The following is a 19,611-nucleotide window of genomic DNA, read 5'->3' as shown; positions in this document are numbered from 1 at the left end:
TCACTTCACATGCGAGCACACACACACTCTCAGTCCCTGAGCAGTCCTGACATCTCCGCTCACTGTCAACCTGTGTCTCCTTCGCAGGGAATTTCCTTCCAGATAGAGGAACGCTGGAAAAACATATATTCTGAGAAGAAATTACTATTGGAGACCAATTGTTTATTTCCCAGTTTCACCAGTTTGCTCGGAAGGGCTCAGGCGGTGGAGCAGAATGCCTCAAAAAGGTGAGTGCGCATGTTCAAACTTAAAGTTAGTTGTTAGTGTGGGATCCAGAATTTTATTGAAGTGATCCATCACATTTGTGTTTATTAATGACATTAAGGTTAAGATTAGTGGTGTTGCCGAGTCATAAAAATAAAAACGTGCTTGCCTTATTAATAGTTTATGTTAACTCAAAAACTAGAGCAGCACTCTCAGATGATGCTATATTTTTTCTGTCTACGTTTTAGACAGAAACTACTGCTGTTCGCGGACAGTAAATGTGTATCTGTGAGAGGCAAGAGTTAGAAGCCACATTAGGCCCGAACAGTGTTTTTTTGCGGAGCACGGGAATGCAATGACCCGTTGAGGAAAGGTGTCAGTTTGATTCATCAGCCGAGTGCCTTCTTAAAGATTTGCCTGAATCTCACGAGGACCTGCTTGTTTATTATTCTTTGCATTGTAAGAATATTAATATTTAGCGTTTTTGTAATTGTAAACGATTTAAAAAAAATAGTCCAGATAATAAAGTTCAGTATATTGGACTAATGCGCTGTCAGCTTTTCACTTTCATGTTAAATATGTAGTCTAAAGATAAACATCAATATAATGCCCGAATGAAATTAACAAAATAAAATTATTTAGTACATTTTTACATTTTATTAACTCAAAACTAACCATCACAGCGGACTCGTTTATTTTATCCAGCAAATATTCACCAGGCCTACCTATTCTACTGGTGTTTCTATGGCATTATAAACATTCACTAAATAAATGTAGCTCCAAATAACAAAAGATTTCCCCGTCGATGGCAGTATAAGATGATTAGGGCATGTTAATGTCAGATCTTTCAAAACTTCCCACTGCGCTTTTGTACACATCCAGATGCATGTCTGCATGTGAATGATGTTTATGGAGAACACTGTTTCCTGAATAAGCATGTTTAATTAAAGCTATTGTAGTTAAGGATTACACAAACGAAAGAAATGCAGATGAGATCCCAGTTAACCTCATAAACAACAACAACAGCACGTACACAACGTTAGATAAATCATTAACGGGAACACGCAGAGTCTCAATGCACTTACAGCTAGAGCGAATTAAAAGAGCACAAAATAATTAACATTTTACTGTGATTAAGAGTGATTAAGAGATTTAATCGTCATATTAGGTTTTAAAGGTATTTTGCATTGCGGGTTGTTTCCATTTCACGCAACTTCTCATAAACAACAACAACAGCACGTACACAACGTTAGATAAATCATTAACGGGAACACGCAGAGTCTCAATGCACTTACAGCTAGAGCGAATTAAAAGAGCACAAAATAATTAACATTTTACTGTGATTAAGAGTGATTAAGAGATTTAATCGTCATATTAGGTTTTAAAGGTATTTTGCATTGCGGGTTGTTTCCATTTCACGCAACTTTTATATATATATATATATATATATATATAAAACCTATTCTTAAAGATACGATACGATTGTTGAAGGCACATTTTGTACTAATGACATGTTTAATAACTGGCAACCTTTTGACAAATTATTTATTTAAAAAGTAAATTAAAATGAGAAAATTATAAAAAATATTTAAATTGCAAATGTAAATATTAAAATGTTTCTATTTTGTGGTAAATTAAGAAAACGTAAGAGTTAATGTTAGAGATTAACGTTAATAATACAAATAACATTTGAAGAAACAAATCAGCAAAATGTTGCACAAAAAAACTTTAGAACACTTAATTTAAGTGCAAAAGAATGCTTATTAAAGTTAGTTAAATTTACTGTTAAGGTAAAGTTTAAATGTAAAATGCAAATTTTTTTTTATCAGGCACTAGTTCTTCAATCTTGGGAAGAGGGCGAATGGAAACGGACACACCGGTTTTGTTATTTCAGCGTCGGGAGAGAAAATGAAACGAAAGACTTTCCTTCCCTGGGCCCCCTTTTTTTTTAGCAATGTCACTGAATAGATCCTTTATTGCAATTGTTTTTTCCAATTGAGCACCCTACTGGGCTGTTGCATCCTTTTACAACCCCTAACAACCCACACCCGTTACACAAACACCTCCAGATATTTATAACGCGAAATTACTTTTCTATTTCCCCAAACCCCACAAACAGAAACACGCATTGGGGTTCGGGCACCGGGGTCATGGCCGTCAGGAAAGTGACAGTGGATGTTGTGTGTGCATGTGTGTGTGGATGGTCGTCTGGGGGGCAGGGTACCCTCGGCTCTTTGTATTCGGGCAAGTATTGGTACGTTTGGTGGGAGGTTGTGTTGCTAGTTGCAGAGGCCGAGTTGTGCTGGCTGGGTTTGGGTATAGAAGGTAAAAGAGGCGCATTGTTGAGCTCCAGCAGGCTTTGTTAGAAGCCTCTCACCCCCTCCAGCTCTCACTTTTCAGAGCACTGGTGCGAAGTAGACAGCGTGTGTCACTGTGCACTTTTGACGGGAAGATCTAAAGAGGAAGGTTGAACATAATTTTTTTACAGACCACCAAGAAATAGAGAGGGAAACACTATTCTATTTCTATAGTGTATATTTGACTTTACTTTTATATTTAATAGCGCAGATTAAGTTTTCTATTTTATGTGCCAAAAAAATAAACAAATGACAGGTGCAAAAGGCTGCGTATAAAGTACGATTAAAAGTTAAAAAAGTAAGAAAGAAAGAAAGACAGCCGTTAGGATTTATATGCATTTATAAGAGAACTGAATACAAGTCATTCGCACTAATATGACTCTTTTGCTCTATCCTAGGAATGATCTAAATAGTCAGACGCAAATGAAGGGCTAAATTGTTTTAATCGGACAGTCAACTCTGTTACCAGGCAAGCTTTTAACGCTGAAATTCCCCTAGAAAGGATTATTCCCAAATACATCTTTTGACTCTATGCGCTGAGATGCATCGGCCGTAAATGCAACGCCGTAATTGTTGCAAAACTGAAAAAAAGAAAGAAAAGAAAAAAATCTGGATTTCAGCACTAACCCTATTTATTTTCTTTGTCATAAATAGAATACCATATCCAACCCACGTGGGAATCAGGAGTGGCGTCCATGATGCAAAACAGTAAGTGCAATTCTTATTAAGCCCCTCATGTGTATTTTCTTTTTAATAATAGCTGTTTATTCAATGGCTGACTGTTTTATTTTCATTTACGATTCAACTTGAATTGCATTGCATTTCTGACGGGAATTTAAATATTTATATAAATACAAAATATGCGAAAGTTTGAATTTTGAAAATTGTGAGGTAGGCCTATTAAATGGCGAATATTTTCTCCAGAGAAAATTCCAACACTTTTCTATTATTTCGTGTTGATATTTAAAAGAAAAGCTGAACGGATGCAAACTGCCTTTTATATATAGGCCTATGTCGAGCATAAATAAATGAAATGCTGATGGGGGAGGAGATGTTTATTTCTGCTTGAGTTGGTAACAAATAAATGCAGCTCTGGCTGGATTAATGCAGAAAATAGTTGCCAACTTCCACAGAGCAGAAACAGCTAATGCACGAAACGGGACACATGAAATAGTTTGATGATTCCAGGATTTTCCGTGCTTGCTTGAGGGGGGAAAAGGGAGGTATGTTATTCTGTAAACGGCACAGCATCACTTAGCTCATGCATTTGTCTCTTACTGTAGGATCAGAGGTCTGACATATGATAAATGCTTCTGGAATTATTTCTTTGTGATTATGTAATGTAATTATACATTGGTGAAATATAAGACAGAACTCAAATAATGAATAGTAAAATATATGCATAGAAAGATAAAGTGAGAAATGTGGCATTTTTTAAAATATTTGCAATTAAATGTAAAAATGAATATCACATTTAAATGCATGCAACAACAAAAAAATTGTTTTAAATCTCCAGTTTGGCCTGGAGATTTAGGATTGATGTTCTAAATTCACAACATATGTTTATCTATTAGTAGGGGAGCAATAAAATACAAGTCTCATTATGACTGCCACCAGGCCAGATCTACAGTCCTACACTGTGGGGAATTATATGTTTATTAAGACTTAACCTTTGAACTGTGAAATGACAGGCCGGGTCATGGTTCTCTGTGATGGTGTCATCAATCAAATGGATTCATTTGATAAAAATGCACGCCTTCTTACCTTCAAGAGTCTATTAAATCCAGCTAATCCTGGAATTATTGGTGGATTATTCCACTGGATTTGGACAGATGATCACACGTTTGTTGTGCAGCATCAGTGCTTAAATAAATCAGGTTCATTAAAATTAGTCCAGTTGGATGTGGCATTTAAATGAACAGGCTTTATTCATGACATGACTGAATCACCAATGGCTCAGAACTGCACATTTTCACCTTTTCCAGATATTTAACATATTTAGTGGCTTTTTTCGATGGTGCATTTCCCACAACAGGACAGTAGCAGATGTGGGGTTTGTTACAAACAGTACGACGGACTGAAAAAAAAAAAAAAAGAAGAAGCTTTGTCAGTTTTAATATGTTTAGAAACACGCATGCCCCTGTCCTCGCGCCCGTGCATTGCCCCTATAGCTAGAAATAAAATGAAGCCTCCCTTGAAGGCAACAAGAGCAGGATCCAATTTTGTCTGATATCCAAATGCAGACAGAAAGGGTCGTTTTATCATGCTACTATTTGTCGTGACGATGCGTTTTTCAAAAGAAGAGAAGTGTCATATAAAGTGACAGTCCTGCCACAAGTACTTCAGCTGATCTTTTCAATGAGCCTTCCATGCATGATCCGAGACGACCTCCGCCTATTTCCAGAAATTAAGCTCAAACTTGACGTGCAGCTAGCTTTATTCTAAAGACAAATGTCAGAGAGTCTCATCATATTTTCCCCCCTCTTCTTCTATATTTGGAGCTTATTTATTGCTTAGGAGCTCGGGCTCCTGCAGTCAGATGAGAGAGGAGCAGAGCGCTAGAGTACACACACACTCCAGGGAGGCTTTTCGGAGGGATTCGCCTCAGTTTTTTTTGCTCGCTTTGAATTGACTTTTCATTGGACTTTCACGTCGCATCAAAATACACCGAACTGGTATGCGCTTTTCAACTTCTTCTGAGCTTTGCGGGTCCTGCTTTGCTTTAATATCTAGATATTTCACACATTGCTATTATGATGGAAAGCATCACTGCCGTATGCTTGGTCTCTTTCAGACTGTCTGTTGTACTTGAATGGCAATGGGTGCTTATTTATTAGGGATCTGTTAGTGTGGTGTGAACGAGAGTTTCCAAACACTGGCGCACGGTCTTGCGGAAAGCTTTTCTCTTGAGGACAATTTGATTATGAAAATTTCAGATGTTCAGACTCAGGTCATTTCATCAGCCGATTGTGTGCGTCGATTGATTCAAGCCAAGTGCATGACATTCAAATGTTGATTTACAGGGCATAACGACTTGTGTAACAGCATTCAAAACTGTCAGTTTAACAAATGCAAAACTTGGCTTGGATTATTAACGATGGTCAGATTAAGTTGATTATTTATTTTAAAAATAATGACAACATTTCCTTTGTTGGTCACACAAAATATATCCCTTGACTGAATCACCAGTGAATTTTTAAGGGTCAGATCAGATAGCTTAACAAATGCACATTTTAACTTTTTTCCGTTGTATATTTAAGATATTTTTTAATTTAGAGGCTCTTTATTATTCATTTAAAAAATGAAAGCTTCCTTTGCTGGTTACGCTTATTTGTGTAATGTATTTAATGTGCAATTTGAGGGAATGTTTTCGAGTGGAAAGACGAGCCAATTTGTTATGTCTCCATGTGCCACAGGTCACAGTGGCGTCAACCAGCTTGGCGGGGTGTTTGTGAACGGCAGACCATTACCGGAGTCCACCAGACAGAAGATCGTCGAACTCGCTCACAGCGGAGCACGACCCTGCGACATCTCCAGGATTCTGCAGGTGACCGTGAAGCCCATTTGTACATCCACAAGCTTTATATGTCCTAGTGGAATAATTATACTTAGTTACAAGTCAAATCATGGTCACATACAATCAAATAGTACAGGTAAATTAAATTGATCACAACAATAGATACATAATGTATTCAAATATTAAGCATGTGCTATGCATTTGTATTGCGCAGTAAACAAACAAGCACTAACATAAAGTGTGACCCCCATCGCAATGAAATCATCCTAGCAATTTTAAGGCATATTTTCTGTGTTCATAGACCCATGATGATGCAAAAGTCCAACTGGACAATAAGAACGTAAGCGTATAACTGTTTGCAGTACATTACATTATTTCACTTTAGTCTTAAATAATGTATGTGAATTGTGTATATTGCTGTCCATTCAGGTGTCCAATGGGTGTGTGAGCAAGATTTTGGGGAGATATTATGAGACCGGCTCCATCCGACCGCGAGCCATCGGAGGCAGCAAACCGAGGGTAGCGACGCCTGAAGTGGTCAGCAAAATAGCACAGTACAAGAGGGAGTGTCCCTCGATCTTTGCCTGGGAAATTCGGGACAGGCTGCTGTCTGACGGGGCGTGCACCAACGATAACATACCGAGCGTAAGTGCAAATAATGCTTCATTTGCATCATTTAATTGTGCAATTCTTAGGTCAATAAAAACATTTTCATTGACAAAATAGAATAATTGTTTTGCATTGTAAGAATTTACAGTTCATAACAGCTCTGTCTCTCTGTAATTGCTCATTAGAGGTTGCTTTTTTTTGAGGGAGAGAGAGAACATGCACAAGCTTTTGGTTAGAGGAGACGATGAAAAAAAAGTTTAGCTGATGAATAGTTCGTTGCTAATCAGGTTGATGAATCCGAATCCTGCGTGTGGATGTTCACAGTAATCACAAACACTATAAGAGAATATTAATATTAAACAAGAAAAATGCAAATGATCATTTACTTTATGTTTGTGCAATAATGTGTTGCTTAAAGGAATAATTCACCCCTAAAGTTAAAATATTCACGCTTATGTCATTCCAAATGAGACTTTAAAAGACCTATCATACAGTTTCAAAAGACTTGGAATATAGTGCACTAGTCATACTGTATGGACAATTGTTATTGTGCTTTTATAATGCGTTTTTTAATTAATTAAATTTTTTTGTCACTGAACAACAAACCAAAAAAAAAAATTAAAAGAAAATTTATTTAAAAAATAACAGCATACAGATTTTTATATAGTTAACTAAAACTGAAACCACTGAAAATGTTTTCGTTACTTTTAATAATAACAACACACATATACAATATATGCATATATATTAGGGCTGAACGATTAATTGCATTTGCGATAATATCGCGATATGAAAAAACACGATTTTTCAATCGCAGAGACTGCGATTAGACTCGGTCACGTGACACGCCAGAGTAAAGAGGTGTGTTCCACTTGAAGATCGATCGGTGTAGCCTTTGACATCAAAGTACAGCGAGAGACTGTAGGCCATATAAACAAAAACTACTAAAAATGACAAAACACAACAAAATTACTTAAACTAAAATGTAAAAAAATTTCAACAGAAAATAATAATAAAAGATAAAAAGTGATTCAAAATATTAATAAAACCAATAATAGTTTCTCAATGATACAAAAATAACACTAGTTTGGAATGACGTGAGAGTGAGCAATTTTTTTCATTTTAGGTTAACTTGCTTTTTAAGTTTATATCTTTCAATTCTTTTTTTTTTTTTTACAGAATTGCGAGATATAAACAGACAGAAATGTGCGATATAAACTTCCAGTTGTGTGTTATACAGTCAGAATTGCGAGATATAAACTCGCGGTTGTATGAAAATGTCAGAATTGTGAGCTGACATTTTTCCTCAGAAATGGACTTTATAACTTGCAGTTGTGAGTTTAGAAAAAGTCGCAATTATCTTTGAAATTGTTATATTCTGTGGCAGAAACGAGCTTCCATATCAACCAGCTAGTCACTACAGGTGAACAGTCTGGAATAGACTTGTTCTGGTTGGAGAGACTTCTCTAACCCATCCCAAAGCAAGGAAAGGTCTTTCAATGGTCATCTCCTGTCGAACGTATAAATCCTAACCTGGGGTTCTTTGATTAATGACAGTGGTGTGTAGAGGTTAACATACTGAACTGAAAGCTCTGTTGACTAGATCCTTGTGTTATACAATGCTGAGCACTGCACGCCTCTCTTTTTGTTGTTCCTTTCCAATTGTGCCCTCGGGAGAATTTGAGCCTGACGAAAAAGGCCTGGCAGCCCATCTCTGTCTGCATAGTTTAATGGTTCCCCTCATTCTTCTGGTGGTATTGTGTCATAGAGAAAAGCAGCTCTCTATTCAAGTGTTGGTGGTCACCTCAATAGGTCCCTGGACACCCATACGGTGAATAGCACTAAGAATCCCTATACATTATATGTGCTGCGTATGAAAACACCCAAGAGAGCTTGAGGATGATTCAATGTGTTTCTTTTGGTACTTTGTTACGGAACTATGCAGATGATGCTGACAATTCCTGCCCTGAGTCTAGAGGCGTATTCACAACAAATACTAATTCTATTCTATTATAAAATTACAAAATAAAATATTTTATCTATTTTCTTATATTTTATTTATTTTATTTGTTTGATACTTTTTTGTCAATTATTCATGCAACTCAGTTATGCAAGTAAAATAAACTATTATTATTATTTGGCCAATGAATTGAAGCAAAAAATAAAAATAAATGAATGAAAATCTTAATCTTGAAAACCTACTTAGAAATTGCCTTGGCAACTAACTGAAATAGACACGTTTACGTTGAAGTACTAAAATAGCTGTAACTAAAATTTAAATAAAAATAAAGCTATATAGAAACATTAAACATAATAATAATAATGACAAAAGCACAGGTAACACTTTACAATAAGGTTCCATTTGTTAACATTAGTGAACTGCATATTATTTAACATGAACTAATGAAGAAAAATACTTCAAATACATGTATTATTCTTCGTTAATGTTAATTTCAGCATTTACTAATACATTATTAAAATCAAAAGTTGTATCTGTTAATACTATTTAATGGCATTGATCTAACATGAACTAACAAAGAATAGCTTTATTTTTATTAACTGATGCTAACAAAGATTAACAATCACGTAACAAATGTATTGCTCATTGTTAGTTAATGCATTAACTGACATTAACTAATGGAACCTTATTGTAAAGTGTTACTAAAGCACATAACATAATTTACTAAATCTTGAGCTAAAATTAAAATTAAAACTATAATATAAGATATTAATAAATTCAAAATACGAATAAATACTATAATATCATATAAAATAACACTGCTGCAACATGGTGTGAACAGACCCAAGGTTATGCAAAATGTGGTCTGTGTGATCTACACAGATTCTACAATTATTTCATCTTTTTTTTTTTCGCAGATGGTTGCCAGCAACAGGACAACGGAGGCGAGAACACTAACTCCATTAGCTCGAACGGTGAGGATTCAGACGAGACTCAAATGCGCCTGCAATTGAAAAGAAAACTGCAAAGAAACAGAACATCGTTCACTCAGGAGCAGATCGAAGCCCTGGAAAAAGGTGAGCATCACGTGTAAGCATTTACAGCAAATGTCTCTCATACCCAGCTGAGGTACACAGAATAACACGCTTTCACATCGGTTTTTAGAGTTTGAAAGAACCCACTATCCAGATGTTTTCGCAAGAGAGAGACTTGCAGCAAAAATCGACCTCCCAGAAGCTAGAATACAGGTGAGAACATTAGCGCAAATTTGAAACCATGCCAACTACTGCACGTTCGCTGTTACTATTGTTTACATCTGCTGACCTTCTCTGTGTTGCAGGTATGGTTCTCAAACAGAAGAGCGAAATGGAGGAGGGAAGAGAAGCTGAGGAACCAGCGACGACAAGCCAGCAACTCCTCCAGTCACATTCCCATCAGCAGCAGTTTCAACACAAGCGTCTACCAGGCAATCCCACAACCCACCACTCCTGGTAAATGGCACACCACAACCTAAACATATAAGGCATGCAATAAAGTCTTGACACCAAGACCACATTTTGGTAACACTTCCGAATAGGGAACACATATTCACTATTAACTAAGAGTTTTCCCTGAACAAACTCCCAATTTGCTGCTTATTAAAAGTTAGTAAGGTAGTTGTTAAGTTTAGGTACGGGGTGGATTAAGGGATACGGTCATGCAGAATAAGGCATTAATATGTGCTTTATAAGTACTAATAAACAGCCAATATGCTAGTAATATGCATGCTAATAAGCAACTAATTAATAGCGAGATTTGGTCCTTAAAATAAAGTGTTACCCAAATTTTCAATGCAAACATGTATAACAAGATTTTAGATCTCTTTTACACAAATATTGCATATAACAGATGTCGGATGTAGAACGATTGAGTATCCAAACTTTTATTAAAGAACAATGAAAATAGCTTTGATGCAAATTTGATCTACTTGTGTCATTTAGTAGCATCAAACTTGGCGTGCAGAGGCGTTATCTTTTGTTAGATTCATTTCCTTCGGAAATAAGTCTGAATAATAATAGGTTTGCAAATGTTTAACACTTTTGTGTAAACTATTCACATGGGCCTCAGTGTTGTTATTGTTAACTAAAACCAAAACTATAAAAAAGTGGCAATCGAAGTTGAAATAAAATATAAATATCAGTTTAAAAAGCACTTTTTTCCGTAACCAAATGATTTTTTTTGAGTATACAAAACTTCATCCTTTGGTTAAACAAATATTGTACAACATATGTTGGATATAGAACAATTAATTCAAAGTATCCAAACTTTTATTAAAGAACAATCATGTAGCTGCATTCAACTTGGTGTGCAGAGGCTTTACATTTTGGTAGATTCACTCCAACTATTATAATCGGGTTTATTCCATAACCAAAAGATGACGTTTTTGAGTATAAAATCCAATATTTACTCGATAAAATGTATAAACCATATGTAAACCGTGTGATTATTTTTGTCTTTTACCAGTGTCCTTCACAACAGGGTCAATGCTAGGCCGACCAGACACGGCTCTGACCAACATGTACACAGGTTTGCCTCCGATGCCCAGCTTCACAATGGCTAACAACCTGTCTATGCAAGTGAGTATAGCGTCACGAACACTCGTTTCCTCCTCTACCCTTGATAATGCTTCCTTAAGTGTCTCCCATTCCATCATTTAACTCAAACTCCTCTGTGTTATAGATACTAAAAAGCTAAATATTTATATACATATATTCTTGTTTTTTATAGCCAAGCCAGACATCTTCCTATTCCTGCATGCTGCCCACCAGTCCGTCCGTGAATGGGCGAAGCTACGACACATACACACCCCCTCATATGCAGGCACACATGAACAGCCAAACAATGGCAACTTCTGGTACCACCTCAACAGGTAGGCAGAATAAGTTCATTGTGCGCTTAACCAACTCGCCCTGGATCAAATGCACATTTATACTACCGTTCAAAAGTTTGGGGTTAGAACGATTTTTGATTCGCAAACAGCGAGGATGCATTCAATTGATCAAATGTGACAGTAAAAACCTTTATAATGATACAAAAGATTTACATTTCAAATAAATGCTGTTATTTTGAGCTTTCTATTCATCAAAGAATTTTGACAAAATTGCATCACGGTTTCCATAAAAATATAAAGCAACGCAACTGTTTTTGACATTGATAATAATAAAATGTTTCTTGAGCAGCCAATCAGAATGATTTCCGAAGGATCATGTGACACTGAAGACTGGAATAATGATGCTGAATATTTAGCTTTACCATCATAAGAATAAATTACATTTTTAAATATTTTAAAATAGTAGAGTTATTTTAATTTGTAATAATGTCTCGCAATATTACTGTTTTTACTGTGTCAAATAAATGTAGCCTTGGTGAGCATAAGATGTTTTTTTAAAAAACATTAAAAAATTTTTTAAATAAAATCCTCTAAAATGTTTGAACGGTAATGTATATGCATATGCTCTTTTACCAATTTACGGTTCACATTTATTATGCATTGCCCTAAAATTCTGTTTCATTTTAAATGCATGATTTTGTGTATATATTAAATTGTGTTTCTGTTTTCACCCATTTTATGTACCATTTTTGTTCCTTAACTCTTAAAAATAAAGGTTCCAAAAGTTTTTTTTTTTGTAGCTATGCAAGAGAAGAACCTTTCACTGAACAGTTCTTAAAATAACCATATTTTTTACTGTGAAGAATATTTAAAAAATCTAAAGAACTTTTTTTTTTTTTTCCATTTTAAAGAACCTTTTTTTGCAATGGAAAGATTCCATGGATCTTGTATGTTTTTCATGGAACCATCAATGCCAATAAAGAACCTTTATTTTTAAGAGGGTTGAAAAAGCATTAACACTTTTTGAAAAAAAAACAAATCCCTTTCATTGTCTAATTTTAACTTCAATATGTCTTGAATCATTACATCACAAACCTGTTTGTTAAAGTGCATAAAAAAAATATGATAACACTTAGCGGACAACACAAACTTCTCAATCCAGGTTCATACATAACACCAACGCTTAAAGTTTGCAAACGGACATGTTTTTGACCTATATTCTGTCTCTATTTATAGGACTCATCTCCCCTGGAGTATCTGTCCCTGTCCAAGTTCCCGGAACTGAGCCAGACATGTCTCAGTACTGGTCAAGATTACAGTAAAGAAAAGAGTTACTTCGCCCTTTGACTTCCACACAGAGACTAAGAGAGAACCTGGACCTCTGCAGCAGTATTTCCACAAACACACAGACACACACAAACAAATACCAGGACGAGGAAGCGTGTGGACTCTTGTCACGGTCTGGAAACTTTGCGGCACTACCTTTAAGAGGAAAACCAGACGCTAGAGAGACTTTAAAGGAACAAAAACAACAAACCTCTGCTACGTCCTCATTTTCGGTCTCCATTTTTTTGTTGTATTTGTACATTGGCATTTATAAGAAAAGACGAAAAGACGAAAAGACAATTCAACAGCCAAAACTATGTTGGTGTCGCATCCATTTGAAATGGCGGAGCACGATATATTGTGACTGTTTTCTAATATCAGGATTACGGATCGGACTTCATACAGGCCCATATCAAAGAAGTGAAGCAGAAACACACCAACAGGAAGCGCCTATTCGTAGATATTTTCACTCTGGGAGAACTACCGGCTAAAAATCCACCCACAACGACTTCAATTAACGACACTATTTTATCTACAAAAGGAACAACAGCCATTATGTAAATGACTGAGTACTTTATAATTATATATGAGGGTTTGGAGCTGGGTAGACTGATTCTGAGGCCGTTTGTGCTTGATCATTTATAATTGTGACGTCAAGAGGAATGGGAAGTTATAATACGGCAGACTTTGCCATCAAAATAACCTTCATCCATTTTGCTACTGTCCAATTGTACGTATTTGTTTCCCCTAGAAATATCCTCCTGGAATTATGCCGGAACATAAATTTATTCTCACATTTACTGTCCCCGAGAAAAAAAAATCTATAAATGTTTTATACAGATTTTCATGCATCGTTAAAAAAAGGGAAAAAAAAAACACATTTCTTTAGGTCCAGGTACAAGTTGTCTATTAGGTATAGCTGTATTATAGTGTCCTACGGTCAAATAATTTTGTGAGACTAGAAATATTTAATTCCAATAATAGTACATATCAGACTTTAACCATTGTTGATTGTAAAAACAGACCAAAGCCTTTGTATTTCATCTATTACACAACAATCTTAATCTTCACTTTTTTTTTATCGTTAGTCTTGTGTTGCTATACATTTTGTAAAGGAAAAAAGTTGTTTTACATTCTAGTACACTGGCTTCGCGTAGCCTATATATGGCTGCGGCTTAATCACGCAGTCCTTTATTTATGATCGACAACCATTTGTGGTTTTAAAAACATGTTGACATCTCTTGAACTCCGCGTTTTTGTTGTGTACCTGAGACATGAACACTTGTAATGTTTTTTGCGTCAGAGCAATGCTTTGGAAAACGGAAGGTCTACCCTGTCTTGCAGATATTTCAATTGAACGTTATTTAAAAGCTTTCTAAATGTATTTTGTGAAAACTATTAAAAACATTTTGTACAGTAGCCTACACGTCGCTTTCTTCACGATTTTCCAAAATGCTAAACTTTTGAAAATGAACATCATTTTCAAGTAAAATCACTCATAATTAAAAACATTACTACCCGTTTAAAGACACACCAGCATGTCAAAACCCCTCTCTTCTCTCCACATACCTCATAACCAGCAAAGAACTCGCGAACAAAGGCACCAGCCGACTCCACACAACTCAGACATTACAAAAACACACCACAATAGAAAAGGCCTATGCCATTCAACACTGCCAGCTCTTGTTTTGGTAGAGTTACGATGGTCTAAAAGGAAGAAAAAAAGCGAGTGAGCATGGGGGGAGGCGAGAGAAACGAGAAGAATAAAGCGGTCCGAGCGAGCGGAGGGAGAGATGAAGCGATTGTGTGGCAGAATGAGTTATTTTGCTTCACTTGCTGTCTCAGCGGGAGGGACGCCGAGGGAAAGTGTCCATGTGGAAGGCTTTTTGGGGGGTGGTAGGTTGGTCCTGATGTTAGCTGGGTCAGGTAGTGGCTTATGGGACTTCAGGACTGCTCTAGTCTCGCTCAAACACACCTACAAAGACGGCAGTGGAAGTGAAAAGATTGGAGAAATCTCAAATCACATCTAAAGTTATACTTGTTATATTTCACTTCCAACAAAACTAGCGTCTTATTATACGTGCAGTTTTGGGCTCAAATGAATTGATAAACTATGTTTGTTTTTAAAATATATTCATGTCACACCACGTGACTATTTGAGCAGACTAATCACTCTAATAAAAGTAATTATAATGGCAAAAAAAAGTTGACCATATAATATACAGTATATTTAAAAAAACTGTAAACACTGATAACTATTTATGAGCAATGAAAATGAGGCTATGAAACATTAACGTGTGTATATAAAACATACCTGTCTCATGAATATATGTGACCCTGGACCACAAAACCAGTAATAAAGGTCAATTTTTAAAAAATTGATATTTATACATCATGGTTTGTTAGGATAGGACAATATTTGGCCGAGATACAACTATTTAAAAAAAATCTGGAATCTGAGGGTGCAAAAAAATCTAAATATTGAGAAAATCGCCTTTAAAGTTGTCCAAATGAAGTCCTTAGCAATGCATATTACTAATGATAAAACATTTTTGATATATTTACAGTAGGAAATTTACTAAATATCTTCATGGATAAAAGAAAAATCGATCATTTTGACCCATACAATGTATTTTTGGCTATTGCTACAAATATGCCTGTGCTACTTATGACTGCTTTTGTGGTCCAGGGTCACATATGCTTTCACAAGCAGATTTATTCAGAAGCAGAAATTAATAATTTGTGCATGCATTTTCACATTACAAATACATTTCCCTGCTAAGTCAAACAGGGTCACATCAGCTGAAATTTAAGTTGGAATATTATAAATGCAAAAGGATGATATTATAATTAAATTGTAAATGAATGCAGTATCTTATCGTGAAGCCTGTTTAAGAAATAGTGAAAGGATATTATATTATATTATATTATATTATATGGGTCAGTATTACGTGGTAAAACATGGAAAACAGGTTACCTTTTACCCCAAAATACAAAAAAAAAAAAAAAAAACAGCATTAATTACAGTAAACAAAGTAAATAAATAAATAAAATAAAAAACACATTAAACAGCATTAATTAAAGTCAGTACAACAAATCTTACCATGATGTATGCAAACAGTTTAATTTTAAATATTGTTTGTTACATAGTATCAGGGAAGTCGTGGCCTAATGGTTAGAGTCGGACTCGTAACCCAAAGGTTGCGGGTTCGAGTCTCGTACCGGCAGGGATTGTAGGTGGGGGGAGTGAATGTACAGCGCTCTCTCCCACCTTCAATACCACGACTGAGGTGCCCCTGAGCAAGGCACCGAACCCCAAACTGCTCCCCGGGCGCCGAAGCAAAAAAATGGCTGCCCACTGCTCCGTGTGTGTGTTCACGGTGTGTGTGTGTTCACTGCTGTGTGTGTGCACTTTGGATGGGTTAAATGCAGAGCACTAATTCCAAGTATGGGTCACCATACTTGGCCTCATGTCACTTTATAGTAATGAGAACAATATTTTGCAGATAATTTTGGGGATCATTTTTTTTTGTGTGTAAAGTAAAACCTGAAGAAATACAGAATTTATGTAATTTGCAGAAAGTGTTCAAAATAATAAAATAAAATGAAAAATAAATAAGAGAGAAAGAGAGTCTCTAGTCCTATATTTGAATATAGTTCTGCTTTAATTGTATCCTGAACAGAGCAACATTATGAACCTGAAATAATCATACAGCTTGTAGAGTTTTGGACTGAAGTGGAGTGGAGGGTTGAAAATATTTTCCATCACAAAGCTGGTTTTGAACGTGAATAAAAACATGACATTTTGTTTTTACATTTTTTTGTAGAAACTTTATTGACACCAAATATCAATTAGCTAACTAAGCAAATAAACACCAGGAAGCCATGAAGTGCACTGAAATGACACTGGAAGCCAAACTATGTTATCGTTATTTGCATCACATCCTTGCTTTATCCAAAGATAGCAACAGGTACTTGTCAGGTTTTTGTGACACTGAACATCACTTGTATGTTTCCCCATGTTGTGTAGTTACTAAACGTTGCACCATCTTACTCTCATTCACTAATAATGAGAGTGTGTCAGTGCAGGTGTGACTGTAGCCTAGTGTTGGCGTAGTGCAGCTCCGGCGCTCTCCTGCCCTTGAACATCTCTGGGGGGCGGAGGGTGCAGGAGGAATGGGAATACGCTAGAAATCTAGGTGCTTGTTGCCCATGGCAGTGGTGCCACATCCTGCTGCCAGTTCTGTTTTACTCACTCGACTCACCGTCTCTGACAGGTCTGGAGGCAAATGCAGTCTCTGAAAGAGAGAGAAAGAGCATGTAAGAGGAAGGCTGAAAGAATAATGTGGAGGGCAAGTGATAAAGCTACAAATGCAAAACAAACAGGCACACTAGTGATGGTATCAGATGGTAATACCATGGTATTTTGGCGTAAACCATAATACTGTCCGATTACTATATTCAAGTAGCTAAGAAGATGCTCACTAAAGCTGCATTTATTTGATCAAAAATACAGTAAAAAGAGGACATTTGTGAAATAGCATTACAATTTAAAATAAACATTTCTATTTGAATATATTTTTAAAACATAATTTATTTCTGATGTAAAGCTGAATTTTCAGCATCATTACTTCAGTGTCTCATGATCCTTCAGAAATCATTCTAATATGCCGACTTGCTGCTCAAGAAACATTTCTTATTATTGTCAATGTTAAAAACAGTTGTGTTGCTTAATATTTTTGAGGAAACTGTGATACATTTTTTTCTTTGATGAACAGGAAGTCCAGAAGAGCAGATTTATTTGCAACAGAAATAGCTAATAGTTAGCATGTTGCTAACTAATAATGCAATTATCTAACAAACACAAAAATACAAAGCACAAACAAAAATTGGGTATATTTCAATGAATTCTGCAATTTCTCTGGAAGCTATAGATAGATAGATAGATAGACATATATAGGTATCGGTGTATATATATATACTAAAACGTACTCTAAAATTAAATTGAAAACCAAAACTAAAGTGAATTCTAAATATTAATAAATATTATAAGATTATAAACAGCAAATGATACTAAAATAACACTGATCTAGATGGGCAGCTAAGATTTTAGAACAGAGCTACAGTGGTTACCATCAGTTAGTATTATAGTTTCATATTCTTGCATTAATTTAACTTTTGTACCACAGACCGTAAAAAAAAGCATCTGTATATTGCTGAATAAAACAAACTGAACCTTTACAATCTGCGATCAGTTTAAATGAATAAGTGCAGTGCTCACGAACACATTTAGCCAGAGATGCCTGTTTCAGCTTCTTTGCTCCACACTGAAGACCTGTAGACTTAAGACAGGTGAGAAAACATCCTAGCCCATGTTTGCAGACAGACCAAACAGAGTGTGTGAACACAAATCGCGTTAGACGCTTGGCCATGCACCTTAAATGGTCCGAGAAGCGTAACTGTTAGTGTGCCGCTAAAAACCCTTGAGGGAGGCTTGAGCTTTTTGGCGGTTCAGGAGAAAGGTTTGTGCATAGAGCTACGGCTTGGAGGAGAGTCATTAGAATCAAGCGTTTTATTACGGTAACTTGGCCCCACATGGGCACTAATCTCTGACAAGGCAATGAGCTATGCCAAAAGCTTGTGCTAAAGAGGCTAATGAGGGAGCTCAGTGCAAGGTACACACACACACACACACACAGTTAAGAGTAGTCAAGTGTATGATTAAATACACTTCTGTACAGCAAGTCAGTTGCCACAAGCTAAACATACCTGCAACTGCAGCCTTGATTCAGGTGACCTTATTCCTCAAGTTGATGTTTATCTCCTACCAACAATGGGCTTCTAAAGCTCCTATTGTTTGTTGAACAGCAGGCAAGTCATGTTCCTAAAAGAGTAGGCTGGCGGAAGCTCAGGACAATCTGTAACTTCCCTGAGCCTCTTCCACACGCCTTTAAGAGCTTCAGATCCTTTTCCCCCGAAGCCCTCAAGGCTACCATGCATCCCAACCTGGAGACACCCAGGATCAAAATGTTAAGCTTATCTGGAGGAACCCCGAAGAACATGAGAAGGGATCTACAGATCTGATAATACTGGAACTTAAAGGGATAATGCAGCCCAAAAATGAAAATTCTGTCATTATTTACTCACCATCATGTTATTTCAAAACTTTTTCAAATGTTTTTGTAATTTTTGGAGCTTAACGGATGTGGTCACTGTCATTTTATCTAAAAGAGCTACACAAAGATTCTTAAAAAAATGTTCTTTTGGGTTCCACTGAAAAGAAGTAACAGTATATTTGTATTGTACTGTAAAAAAATGACGAAAAAATTATGAATTTAACGGTAAAAGGCTGTAAAAATGCTACAGTAAAAACCTGTTAAATGGTTAACAGTAAATTCCCCTACTATTCACGGTGATAAACTATATTGGACATTACATGTAATTTTACGGTAGTATACCATTTTTGGAAGTGGAAAAAGACCATATAATTTACAGTGAATAACCGTAAATTGACATTCCCAGAATTCCCTGCGTTACATTTCAAATTTGATGTTTTTTTGTTGAAATAACTGTTTCTTAGTTTGTTCTTATCAGTTTTGTATATTACGGTTGTATGTTACACCTAATGTTGTTAAATGAATGTTTATTGCATTATTTCAGTGTTTAGCGTTTGTGTGAATGACACTGTGCACCTTCTATATATGTTATTATTTAAAAGCTGCTTGTGATGGGCTTTGGTTCATCATGTGACTTTCTCATCACCACCTGC

General features: G+C 36.0%; 2 protein-coding genes across 2 annotated transcripts in view; one reads left to right on the top strand and one right to left on the bottom strand.

Annotated features, from left to right (window-relative positions):
• LOC107719793 (paired box protein Pax-6-like) lies at positions 1-13,686 on the top strand. The gene is made up of 11 exons (XM_016527307.1): positions 1-227; positions 3,216-3,269; positions 5,978-6,108; positions 6,380-6,418; positions 6,508-6,723; positions 9,489-9,723; positions 9,812-9,894; positions 9,987-10,137; positions 11,150-11,262; positions 11,414-11,555; positions 12,753-13,686. Exons 1-11 carry the CDS (start codon positions 215-217, stop codon positions 12,836-12,838), a joined length of 1,263 nt encoding a protein of 420 aa, XP_016382793.1. The 5' UTR covers positions 1-214; the 3' UTR covers positions 12,839-13,686.
• Positions 13,687-16,703: 3,017 nt separating this feature from the next.
• Positions 16,704-19,611, bottom strand: part of LOC107719792 (elongator complex protein 4-like) — a 67,255-nt gene continuing 64,347 nt past the window's right edge. Inside the window, 1 exon segment of the mRNA XM_016527306.1 lies at positions 16,704-17,140. Within this exon segment, the coding sequence (XP_016382792.1) occupies positions 17,030-17,140 (111 nt within the window). The 3' untranslated portion in view covers positions 16,704-17,029.

The sequence above is a fragment of the Sinocyclocheilus rhinocerous genome, unplaced genomic scaffold (genome assembly GCF_001515625.1).
Source record: "Sinocyclocheilus rhinocerous isolate Xijiao unplaced genomic scaffold, SAMN03320098_v1.1 scaffold60, whole genome shotgun sequence".
NCBI lineage: Eukaryota > Metazoa > Chordata > Actinopteri > Cypriniformes > Cyprinidae > Sinocyclocheilus > Sinocyclocheilus rhinocerous.
Note: the sequence above shows the minus strand (reverse complement) of the source record. Positions and strands in the feature narration are given on the sequence as shown.

Coding starts and splice junctions, on each gene's coding strand:
- LOC107719793 (XM_016527307.1), top strand. Junction 10,138..11,149: donor CCCACAACCCACCACTCCTG/GTAAATGGCACA, acceptor GTCTTTTACCAG/TGTCCTTCACAACAGGGTCA. Junction 11,556..12,752: donor TTCTGGTACCACCTCAACAG/GTAGGCAGAATA, acceptor CTCTATTTATAG/GACTCATCTCCCCTGGAGTA.